At 43.0% G+C, this 13,113-nt stretch overlaps 1 protein-coding gene across 1 annotated transcript in view; it reads left to right on the top strand.

Moving 5' to 3' along the window:
* The first annotated feature begins 509 nt into the window (after window positions 1–509).
* The window catches only part of reln (reelin), an 87,186-nt gene continuing 74,582 nt past the window's right edge, over window positions 510–13,113 (top strand). The window contains 1 exon segment of the mRNA XM_029433766.1: window positions 510–1,056. Within this exon segment, the coding sequence (XP_029289626.1) occupies window positions 804–1,056 (253 nt within the window). The 5' untranslated portion in view covers window positions 510–803.

Below are 13,113 nucleotides of genomic sequence, written 5' to 3' on the forward strand. Positions count from 1 at the left end.
GGGTTAGTGAAAAGGGAGGTGAAGAGAGCGGAAGAGGGAGGGAGAAAGGAGGTGTGATAGTGGGTGGGAGAGGAGGAGACAGTCTAGTGGACGGGCAAAAAGACAAAGGAAAGAGAAGAGAGTGAAAGGGATATGTCAGTGGGCTGGTTAGGGATGAAGAAACTAACCGATGCATAGAGATAGGACAGCCAAGGTCTCAGGAGAGGGATACAAGAGTGCAATGTAGAGTAACACAGTGGTTTAGTGAGAGGTAAGAGAAGGAGAGAAGAGAGGGGGGGAGGAAGAGATTAAGGAAAAAGGCAGAGTGATAGACTGGCATAGAAGAGGGAGGAGAGAAGAGCTGGATGAGAGAGAGGAGGGAGGCCGTCTCATAGAGCGCATACAGCACGCGTGGAGCTGGTGTTAGAGCGAAAGAGAGACAGAGAGAGGGAGGGAGGGAGGGAGGGTGGGAGGAGAGAGGGAAATAGAGGGAGGGGGTGAGGTATTTAAACGCCGGAGCAGGACAGCACAGGCGAAGCTCTGAACTCCCTGAGAGTGAAGGTAGAACAGGGAGAGGAAGCAGAAGAACAGAGCTCTACAGTTTTCCTGACGGCCAAGCCCACACACTTGCACACATAAATATTGCACATACAAACAAACAGACGCACTCACTCTCACGCACGCACTTTTGGACTTTCGACTCAATAGTGGACTCCAAAAGCTGTCCTCTGGAACTCTACCTGTGCCTTCCTCGCTCCCACTCATCACTCTCCTCAACTCTTCACCCACCGTCTCTCCCTCAGTCCCTTGCTTGGTGAGGGCAGATGGCCATGGCGCGGGCCTCTCTCGGGGGTGCCTTAGGCTGTGCCCTGCTGGCCCTAGTCTTGGGGAGCAGCAGCATGGATTTCGGGGCTCCCCCTGCGAGCTTCTACCCCCGTTTCAACCCCTTCTTCTTCTTGTGCACCCACCACGGAGAGCTGGAGGGAACCGGGGTGGCAGAAGGTGGGGGAGAGGTGCTACTTACCCTGCAAATTACGGGGAACCCCATCGCCTACATGCCTGGACAGGAGTACCAAGGTGAGCACACCCCCTACGGTGTCCACTTTGTTTTTTTGCTGCATGTTAGAGTGAATGAGATGTATTGTTTTGTGTTGAATCACGTAAAAAAAGAAATGTGTTGAATTGATGTGATTCTACATTTGACTAGTTTTCCACTAGCATGCATTTTGTATTATTAAAAAAATTGTTTTCCTCTTTTGAAAGAAATTCACTTTGAAATTGTAAATGTTTCCTTCATGATTTGAATGCTGAAATGTGCTAAAATTGTTGTTGTGCATAAAATACATTTCACATGAAAGATGAAACTTCATGATCAAGAACTCTACACACACGTGTATAGTGAATACATTGTACTTGCAGCAGTTTTGCTTTGCACATGAGGCACCTCTGTGGCGTGTGCATACAGTATGGGAGTGTGCAGTTTGTGTGGGGTGCTGTTGTTGGAAACCAGCATTTATGTAACTGTAATAAGTAGTGATGCTGAGTGGGACTCCTGTTTAGTGCCGTGAGCAGCTTTGGTGTTTTACTGAGCTGTGATCCTGATGCTCCATGTGTAGGTGGCTTCTCCACAGGACTAACAGAGAGATCCCTCCAACTGAATGAGAGGGAGAGAGTGCGAAAACTGTTAGTGCGAATGAACAAACGGAGCACCATAGAAAGCTCTGACTGATAGAAATAAAGACTTAGAAATCAGTATACCATGCGTAGCATGTAAGAGGAGAAGGAGATTAATTTACTCTTTCCCACACTGATGTGTTGGCACCTGGTGTGGAAAATGATCCTCTCTGACCTCCCAAACTGTATCATCATTGCTCAGTCACTCACTCTCGCCACTCACTTAACACTGAGGACAGTGACCTGCACAGGCCACCACAGACAGACTAAGGTCACATTCCCATGCAGCTATCTTCTTCTCTAAGAGTTAAATGTATAAACATTTTATGTATATAACTGATTATATTTAACTTCCTAAATGTACACACATTTTGTTCATCTTGCCCGTATATTTCCCTAACCCTATCTTTGTTGCATTTAATCTAATTTGATATGGCAAACAGTGGATTTATTACAATTTACTTGCGCTGTTAACATTTGCAATCCATTATCATGGCAAATAAACCTCTTGATTTCAAAAAGGACATGTGCAGCAGAGTTTGTGTAATTGTATATAGAAAGAAGAGGATATGAGAAGGCCAAGAAAACAGAGCAGGAAAGCCTAGGATTCTGGAAGAAGCCATATTATCCTCTGTCTGAAAATAACAGCCCAGATCAACCCTTCAGTCAAGCACCTTTTAACTGGGGCCGGGCTTGTAGGGAGAGATTTGAATAACTAGCTGGTGGATGGGAGGGATAGAGCGCACGGAGAGGTTTAAATAATTAGCATTAGAAATGTGGTGAACTGGGAGGAGGGAGAGATTTAAATAGGGCCACGGCTGGGATCGGATGGAGTAGGGGGAGATTTAAATGACGATGAGAGGATTGAGCAGATAAGATACCAACAGCGGGGCTTGCACAGAAAAATAACAGGGTTCCAAGCTGCTCACTCCTTTTCTCCGTCCCATGTTTTGGCACATGATGGCACCTCATTGTTACATTTCTGGGGTTTTGACGGAGTTTGCGTGGGGATGGAAGGATAAATGGCAAGTGAGCAAGTGAAGCGTGGCTGGCTGTGTGGTTAGTTGTGAAAACAGGAGCAATCCCAGTCTCTCTTCTCCATCTCTCTTTCATCTTTTATAAAAATTGATGGTTTCATCCATCCTTACATGTTCTGACCACAGTCACTGCCAGGCTCATTGTTGCGTGCTTTGAGAGCTATATATACGGGTGTTAGATTGAGGGTGGATGTATCTGCCTGTTCTGCTAAAAGCAGAATGAAAGAAAAAAATAGAACGAGAAAATCAGTAAATCACTTGTGCACAGGGCAAGGGAAGTGCTCGTGCCATTTTTTGTCTTCTGCGAATGAGCTTTTGTATTTCAGCATGCTTCTTTTATTTGGTTTGATCTCAATTGTTTTTTTCCTCATTGCTTTTCATGCGCACTCTGGGCTTTAGTTTTGGATTACATTTGGTTTAATCTTCTAAAAGCAACGTGTGATCTAACCACTGAAAGAGCTGCATGTGGAAATGGTGGGCGGAAGGCATTAGAGATGCTGGCCGTGTGGTTGTTGAAGGGCTGTAGAAAAGAAAACTGAAGAAAGAGCGCGAAGGAGAGAGGTTGTTAGTGGAGGGAGTGAAAGTTAGAAAAAGAAAAGACACAGAAAACCCCTTACAAAAGAGACAGGAGGTGAGTGTCTCGAAGACCCACCTCAGTATTTGATGCAGAGCCAGAGGAAGATTGTGTGTGTGGCCGTTTTGTCGTACGGTAATTGGGTTTCTGACCTGACCTCACTGCCTCTCGCTTCTCCGTTGCTTTAGAGTGATAAGACCATGTGTGGGCAGCATACTCTGTGTGTGTGTGTGTGTGTGTGTGTGTGTGTGTGTGTGTGTGTGTGTGTGTGTGTGTGTGTGTGTGTGTGTGTGTGTGTGTGTGTGTGTTGTAGACGAGATTACTGTGTTTAGGTATCAGAATAAAATGATCAGGGGGAGAGGTTGTGTTACTTTCTATATGAAATGTTTGAGAAGGTGGGTTTACTGGCAGGGTCACCATGGACAAAATGGAAACATAAATACTGCAGAGACACTTTGAACTGCTGGGAAACGGAACGAGGGGAAATGAAAAGATTTGTGTGCTTGCATTCAGACTCTAGGCTCAGACTCAATCCATGTACTGTACTAGACAAATGGAGACCAAGTGTCATTCACATGCACTCAGATACTGCCCACCTACAGCCTTATCTTTCAGAAGAGAGAGAGCAGCAAAAAGAAGAAAGGTCACACTGGGATTTGAGCCTGTCCTCTAAATAATCAAACAACCCCTTTGAACCTCTTTTGCTACACTCAGGAAGAAGTTATTTTTTCAATAATGTCAAAGTATTTTTCATTTAGTCCCTGACCTCTTTTAACTGCTGTGGGAATGCGAGATGTTCTCCATACAGCAACCGCATGTTTATAGGAAGCAACATCAGGACATAAGACCCAGAGCTGTTTCTAAACACATTTTCATTCTTGTTGTTTCTTGTCCCTCTTCTTTGGAAGCATTACGTGTTCATTTTTTTAGATGAACAACAGTGTTTAAGAAGGGATAGTGACACAGCAGTGGGAGAACAGGAAGAGTCCAAATTCCTCCAAACAGACTGTTTTAGTATCAGAAAACATGGCCTTTCCAGTAAAGCACATTGGATTGAAATCATGAGCAGAGAGCATTCATGAGCAGACATCAATCTACTGTGTTGTTCAGTATGATTAGAAAGCACAATAGAAAACATTGTTGAGGGAATGGTATGGCAGCGTGATGTCCTCTGCAAGTCAGTAATAGCTGGAAAAATGGAGGTGCATGAGCAGAAATGAGGCCAGTGAGATTGATTGAGTGCCTTTGGGTGTCGAGGAATTTGTACTATTTTTTCTGCCGATTTCATTCTACTTCGTAATGATGCATGTGCACTTGTGATTAGCTACAGTTGTGTTTATCATGGTTTCAAGCACACTACATGTCTGTTTGTATAGAACGCAGTGTTTATGTCTGGTGTCAGTCAATCTGTCAATTTTATGTTTATGGTATTTGAAAAGCTTAAGTGAGTGCTTGTGTTCACAGTGTGCGTATTTGCATTTTGTGTAGAGTTTTTGTGTGCTTCTCTATGCAGGGTTGTTGATGTCAGTGTAAAGCACTGAATGAGCCTCTCACACAAGCCCCTGCTGAGGCATGCAGGTTCAGGTAGTCACTATAGTCATTGTTCCTACATACTGGGCTTCAGCAGTATGTCTCTACCACAGTGCCACAATAGAAAAACAGGAGGAGAAACAGTGGTGCGAGGGAAAGTGACAGAGGGTAAAACAAGAGAGCTGCTTAGAGAACTAGTTGATAGTACAGGCTGAAATAGCCATCGCTAATCTGTCAATGGTCTCTACAGCAGTCCCCGTTCCGTGGTCCTTTTCATGTGCAAATGATCGAAGAGGCCCGAGAAACAATCAACATTTCAAGGAGATTTGGACGTTGCCACTAAATGACATTCCTAATGGGAAAGTAAAATTCATCCCCGCAAAATGCCATCAGCTTGTCCCATGATAACCTATCAGATTAGAATTACTTCAGCAGCTCTCCTGCCAACCACTACAAACAACTCAATGTGCCTTGCAATGGGAAAGAGGCCATTATCTATTTGCAAAGTTGATTACTTATTGTGATTGTGAGAGTGTTTTCTGTGCTGTTGACCGATATCTGTTGAACAACAAGTCAGTCATGTCGAAGTGAAGGTCACAGACACAAGTCTCCGGTAAGGCTGTTATAAAGCAGATATCATTTGACCATAAACCAGGGCATATCAGTAAACGCAGGACTCGTCTTTAAGTCTAACTCACAGTCATCCTTGTCTTTAGATTGAATACCAAAATGGCATCAATCTGCTGTGACCTTAGCAGCCCGTTGGATGTCACCATCGCCTTCTGCAGCACTTAACCTCCGAGGGGACCCTGACGGGTCTGCTTTCTGACCTCTGACCACTTCTTGTCAGTGCTGCATTGCTTGGAGCTCTGTTCCTACGGATTGATTAGATTTGGTCGGTGCCCCTACTTTTCCTGTCCACCAGTCTAGTGCTCCTTATGTCTCTGTTGAGCTTAACTGTGGCATTTCATATTTGTATATTTTAAAGACCAAGAAAAACTCTTCAGTGTTTCTTACGGTGGAGCAAGCATTGGTCAGTGAACCTTCAAACGACTGGTCTAGTTTTCATGCAGACATCCAGTTTCGGGGAACAGGGACAAAGAGGTAAGAGTGAGGAAGGAGTACAGTAGATAGGCGCTAATGGTTTAATAAGTCTCGCTTGTGAGAAAAGGAAAAGCAACACACCGATAGCACTTTCAATGGTCTAAACCCGTACATTCATTAGCTCCCCAACTCTTCAGCCTCTCTGCCTCCTGCTGCTTTGCCTGAATAGGTCACTTCACTGAGTAGCGAGAAGTGTGTCAAGTGTATTACTGTTTGTATGGGCTTGCTGGGTGTGTTTGGGTGTTCTGTCTTTGTGGACATTGAATGATGAACCATTTAAAGAGCATTGTATTCCCCGAGATATGCCAGTTTCCTTTATATGAAGGAGCAGATGGGCGAGAAATGAGAATGGATATTCATTGGGAATCTTTCCTTTGTCACAAATGCACGCTTGGCCATGCACACAACACTCAGCTCTTAGTGGGTGATCCATCATGACATAAAGACAGGTCAGATGTTACGCTGGCTAAACACAAATGTCCTGATCAGCAGACTATTACAATTCTTTGTGCTGATGTTACAACAGGATATGACATGATAACATGAACAAGCGGTTACTATTTTCCTCCTGTCAGGTTCTAAATGGTCAAGTTGATTTCACAGGAACATGCTCTAGCTATTCTAACATGCTGTACAAACGTATGACATTGTAATGATGCTTCAATGAACTTGCAGTGACGTAAATATTATATCTGGAGAATTTTAAGACAAGATAGTTGAGATGGCTCAGATGTCACCTCCACGCTACATTTGTGGAAAATTGATGTACTGCATCAGAGCACGGAGAATCACCTCAGATAACAGTGACATTGTTAGCCTTTGCCAGGCTGGTGCCAGAGTGATGTCAGCATGATGCCAGGTGTGGTAGAAAGAGCTAAAAATGAAGGCAGTGTCTGGATCCTGGCCAGACAGAGGTGTTTGTCTGTGCTAGTCTTATCTGGGCAGGCGGTAAGGAGCTCTTACATGTTTTATTTTAATTTCCTCAGTGGATTCATGTTTTCAGCCAAAACAAGAAAGCTCTTAACAAGCAAATGCGAGTTGTGTTTTAGTAACTTTCATGAGTGGGCAGATGAGTGGGCGTAAGTATTTTCAGGATGTTGGAGTGTGTGCTTGTCTTTTGGGGGTTTGCCTGATTTGGAGTGCCTTTCTGTTGATAATACAAGCTTGGGTGTGCCGATGCTAGGCTCCTGCTGTCCTAGTATGGACTTGCTTTACTGTGTTTCCCTTGTGTCTCTTTCTGTTGTCTGGAGATTTAAGTTTTAGACAGCGGAAGCACCAACAAAGATTCCACTCCTGGTTTAACTCTAGCAACATATAAACCGCCCAACGCATGGTGACATTGTGAGTTTTACCACACCTGAAGCACACAGCATCTGGTAGTTACTTACTCACATTCCTGTTGTTGCTGAAGGTTAATTTTGATGAGGAATTCTGTGTTTTAGTCATTGTATATGTATCAGTCCCTATGGAAAACCATAGTGAGAAACAGAACACCAGCTCACAGAGCCCACACAACACACTCTAGGCCCCTGAGGGTGAGGATGAATCCCAAACACACTGTATTTACAACCTAAGTTTTCCAATAGAAAACACAAGGGAAGCACCCTCCTAGAGTCTATTTGAATTATTTTTTATTGGCACATTACAGTTTCCCCCCTTTCTTCTGCCTCTTTGATGTTTACTTCAACTTACAAACAGGTTGTAAACATTACACTTTATTTGTTTCATGACAGAAAATCTACATTAAGAGCTCTGCGTCTATGCTAACTCATGCTAATGTCCCCACCCCAATCTACCCCGTAACAATGGACCAGTGTTCATACTCCTTAAGGAGTACCAAGTGGCTTTAAGCCGGATTTTGAAAAGTGATGGATCCTTTTTAAAGCTTTCTTCCCTCCTCCCCGTCCTTCGTGCTGGATGTGTTGTTCTCATGGGGTGGTTTCCCAGCCGTTGTTGATTAGCGTATCAGCTTTGCCGATGGCCTCTTCCTTTTAGAGAATGGAGCTCCTGTTGGAGGATTGTGTACCTCCTCCTTCTTCTTCTCCTCCTCTTGCTCTGGATCCTCCTCCTGGCGGTTTCATTGAGAGAGCTGTAATCCCTGCTTGGGGGGCAGTGTGTCGTCTGTGCTGATAGCATTCAGAGGGCCTTGTAGCACTCCAATGGACCCACTACAGAGGAGGCGGCATGGTGCAACTGGCTGGGTGCTGGGCACACGACGCGTGGCACAGGCGGATTAGCCCCAGCTCTACCCCCATTCAGCTCCAGCCTCCTTCAAACAGCCAGGCCCACTCTGCCCACAGAGACACGGCAGGCTGGCAAAGGCAGATTACACATCCGCGCACATGCTCAAACTCACACATATTGCTGCCGAAAGTGACAGCATGGGTGAGGGGGTTAGTGTTCACAGGGCCCTTGGAAATATTGAATTCCCCTAATGCTCTGTTGTGAAATTCCACATATCATACCTGCAGCCCCCACAGGTCTGCGTGTCATCTCTGACTCAAGGTTAGAACATCCAGAGAGATTCTCCCAGTAGACCAAAAGATAAGTACATTTATCTTGCTCTTAGGATTTATCAGGAACATTTATTAACCTGAAGCTTATGTCATCAATAAATATAAACTGTCCCTTTCTACCAATGATTACCCAGAGGAGCAGCATGTCTTACACCTTTTCGTTCAAAAATGAATGTGGAGCTGGGTACATGTGTCTGTCACCTGCTGCTCAGTGCTCATTTGCACAGGGACCAAGAATATGAAATGAGACCAGCTCTTAATCACACCTTAGCATTGACCTCAGGCCCCTGTGGAGATGGCAGTCATGCCAGTGGAAACAGATAGAAATGGTTATCATAATTAAGATAAGATTGAGATAATGCACATGTAGGGAAGAGTAAATATCAGGGACATACCTGTATACTTAACCTGTTTGTAAGTAGGTATCAGGAGTGCTTAAGAGCAATCAAGAAACCCTAAAACTGTTATACTTCTAACAACGTACTGGGACGTTTGTGGCCAGTTGTAGTTCACGGTGTACTTGGTGCTGTAAATGAGGCCTGGCCAAGGTTTAAGCAAGAACATCACAATGTCTTTGTCAGCAACTCAACACATTTGTTTATGTGCACACTTAGTTTGGACAGCAGAGGATACAGAATGATAGAGTCATTGAGTTATCCTTGCTATCGAGTGAAAGAAGAGGTCTGAGGTAGAGGTTAAGACAGAAAAGAGGTGGGGATAAGAGAGAGGGGTGATGGAGGGAGCGTGACAGCGTTAATTACAGCAATGAGTGCATTCTTACCAAGCTGAGCTGGTGTGATTAAGACTGGATGTCAAGGGAAACGTTCCCTATTGATCCACTGCCAGTAGAGACCATCTAGTCTTTCATTACTGCAACCAGCTTGTTAATTAGAAATCAATCTTTCCCCTCTGCTCTATGAAGCCCGCAAACCCCCCCCCTCCACACCACTGTGTCACTTCTTCCACCCAAACATTCATACATAAAAGCAATGGAGGCATGTCAGACTTTGACTAATGTCAGTAGTTTTTCACTTAGTTGGCCATAATCTGTCATTTTCACGCCAAGAAGGAGCAGGGAGCGGAGAGCAAAAATATTGAAGCACAATATCCTGCCTTCCTTTCCAGCTCCCAGGACGTCTTTCAGTTCTTCAAGGAATTTGCCAAACTCTAGTATTGCTTCAAGATTGAGGACTGAACTCAACTGTAGTTGCTGAATAACAGTTCTAATGTTGTCTTTCAATTACCTGCATATTATAGTATATAGTCTTCTAATATGTAGATAAAGACAGTGAGGAAGGTATGGGAGAGATGCTGATGTAAAGGGACAATTTCATTATTCATATTAGAGCTATTATATCTGTTATGGTAGGAACGTGGCTGGGACTGCTACTGCAGGAATCTTAAGTCTAAGTTTTTGCTCTGTGTATGTGTTCCAATGTGCACATACAGTATGTGTGAATGTGCATACAGTAGTAGGCCGTAGAGAGAACAGCTGTCTAGTTTTACAAAAGGAAGATGTGTCCAGATGTTTCTGGGCAGGAGGCATTCAAAGCTAGGAACATATGTGTCTGTGTTACAGGCACAGGTAAATGGACTCATTTGCCGACATTGTTTTGTGTCAGCTTAAAAACATACAAAGATATTTTTATTTCAATTTCTAATTTCCATTATTTTGGTGATATCGATATCCGTGCAAAACCATACCACCGCCACTTCCTTGCTGTTACTCTCCTGTCAAGTGTGGCCCCTAGAAGCGATGATTGTATTACATTAAAACCTTTAAAAGATTTGTTGAACATCCATGCGTAGTGCATGTAATGAAAGCTGATTTGTTTTTGGAACACTAATAACAATTGCTGTCCAAAAAGTGAGCACTATTTCTTTTACTTTTTTCACGAGGCTGAAACAGTTCAAAAGTCCAGGCTGATACTCTGATAAAAACTGCAGTTTGAAGTGTCAGCCCGTGAGGATGGCCAAGAGGAGGGCAGCTGCACCTGGTGTTAACTCACTCACCTATTCTCTTTCATCTCATAAATCTCAGTGAGCCTGGAATATGCAATGTTGGAAATACAGGGATTGAATTTCAGCAGAGAAACAAAAAGCAGGACTTTATATATACATTGTATAAATAGCCTTTTTTTAAAGGCTTTTAAGGCTATTTCATTACTGTTGAAAATAATTCAATAGAAACACTGTGAGTCTGAGCAGCTCCACAATATTGAAATTTATAAGGTTCGGCTATTTGTCTCCTTGTAAGTGAGGAGAGGTTTCTGTTGTGTGTTGCCAAAAACAGCCCATTTCAACTACAACAGTGATGGACTAGATTCCCTCTGTATTTTGACTCCTGTAGAGGTGTGTAGGGTTCCCAGCTGTTTTCTCCTGTACTGTACACATTTAATTTCTTCATCTATGAATGGTAGAAAAGACAACATTGGGAAGGATTATTGTGTCTTCAGTGCATGAAGGGTTTCAAGCCAACCAAATAGTGTTGTGCTTTTGATTTGTAATGTTCTTCATCAAATGATGAAGAATGAGATAAAGGTTAAAGAAGTTAATCATCAAGGTCAAAGAGTCAACCTTTTTGTTAGCAAAAGCTCTATCTTCCTTGCTTCCTTTGATCTGTCGCATTGCTTCTTTTATTGGCGTATTAACATGCACACTGGTAAGAGAAGAGATCTAATGACAGGGGTGATTTGGTGCTCACTCTCATATAAGATATTGGATATGATGCCCTGTGGGGCAAAATTTCCAGAACATCACTGCAGTGAGATTTTGGATGCATTACATTTCTTAGCACCTTGAACATTGTGGTGCAGACCTCCAGTTATCAGGTTAATGCTGGGATTTGCCAATTAATTAATTTGTTCTGCAGTTATTATGCAGAAGCATACAGATCCCTTCTCTGCTTACCCTGTTAAATAACTGCTTTTGTTTTTACTAAAGGTTTGTGGGTATTAAGTGGTTGTTCAAAGAATATGACTTCTGTGGCGAGGTAGGTCAAACTGGACTGAAAGGGTGTCACTTTTGTTGACATGATTTCTTGTCCCTCTGTCTCTTTATTTAAAGACCTGCTCATCCTTTTCCAAAGTCTCAAGGCCTCGCTGTGACAGATGCCTTCCGGTCATGGCTCGCTCAGCTGTGTGCGGGACAGACAGCTGTGGGAAGGGGTTGAAGGTCATTTAGGCTAAGTAGCATGATGATCCTGAGAGGGACATATCAGCCAGTGGGGTTGTATATAGACTTGGGTTGACAGTTGGCCCTCATTACCTCATCCTGTTTCCTATCAGGGCAGCCCCTGATGGAGCAGGTGAGATGGAAAGGGAGTTATGCAACAGTGTTGGTCCATGTCCAATGTCTGAATTCTGTCCGTGCGCACTTTCACAGCTGGCCTGCTGGCTGGCTCTGTGTGTTTGTCTGTGCAAGTGAATGTGATAATGTCTCGTTACACACTTTTATGGATGTGTTTAGTGTCATTAAGCTTACCATAGATTTAAAAATATATATTTATATATATATTTAGTGTTATAATGTGTGTTTGTTGGTGTGTGTTGTGCGTCTCTGCCCTGTGTAAGTTGTGGTTTGTGTCTTTCCCCAGTTTTTGGCTGACTGGGCTTTTAGTTTTTTCCTACATTCCTTTGATTTTGTCTCAGGAATGTGAAGACAGTGTCTTTCCTCTGTAAACTACATTAGTTTAAATTAAAATGGTTTATGCTGTGAAGTTAAACACCTTGACTTGTAATTGTGTGTTAGCATGTTCAGTATGGCTCTGATCAGTTAAGGAAGATGGTTTGCTTGTCAGGGCTAGATGGCTGAAGCCTTTTCTCTGTCTGCAGAACACATGGTGTTGATCATAAGGACAGCTCACTCTCCAGTCCTGGCAGTCACCGAGCGACAGAGGGAAAGAATCATAGTGTTCCTCAACCTTATTAAAATGTAACCTTTCACAGCAACCACCAATGATGCACATTATGTAATAATATTATGTAATACTATTCCCTTTATACTGATGTTTTGCAAATCTAATGCTTTCTAAGATGTTTTTAATGAGTAATGCAGGATTCTGTTGGTCGCTGCTTCAGGTCTTGGATCTTTTCTTATCCAGTTGTCTTTTGGTCTTATGTGTACGGTTCATATTCTTACTCTTTCTCCTCTCATTCTATCAAGAATTCATCAAGATTGATAAAGACAACGTCCGTATAACAGAACTGTAGCTCATCAAAACTCATTTAGAGACATAACAGAGATCTGAACTTAGATGAGATCTGCGTGCTGTTTGAGGCCTCTGTACAATGAACCAATGAATAATGTTAAAAGACCAGGGAGATGATTTGCTATCACTCACAGGTAAAGAGAATAGCCTTTGAGTTTTCACAGCGTGATGTGCTTCTTATTCTCCTACAATGTTCAGTTAGAAACTGAAGAAATGTTCTGTCATAACTGATTTGGATTTGTTGATTATTGGATATGCCTTCCCTGTGGGGTTGTATCTTCCTTGTAAATCAAAAGTAGACCTTTTGGCTAAAGAATAAAAAGCATAATAGTACATTGTGTGCAGAATAATATAAATTGTAGATTACTTGTGGATTATATACCAATGGTGCTACCCCAGAAATGATAAAAAAAAGGAAAGAAAATGTTTCTAATGCACAAAAACTACAATACTCTGGAGACAGCTGTGCTTGCTAGTGTTTGAGCATGT

The sequence above is a fragment of the Cottoperca gobio genome, chromosome 6 (assembly GCF_900634415.1).
Source record: "Cottoperca gobio chromosome 6, fCotGob3.1, whole genome shotgun sequence".
Lineage (NCBI taxonomy): Eukaryota > Metazoa > Chordata > Actinopteri > Perciformes > Bovichtidae > Cottoperca > Cottoperca gobio.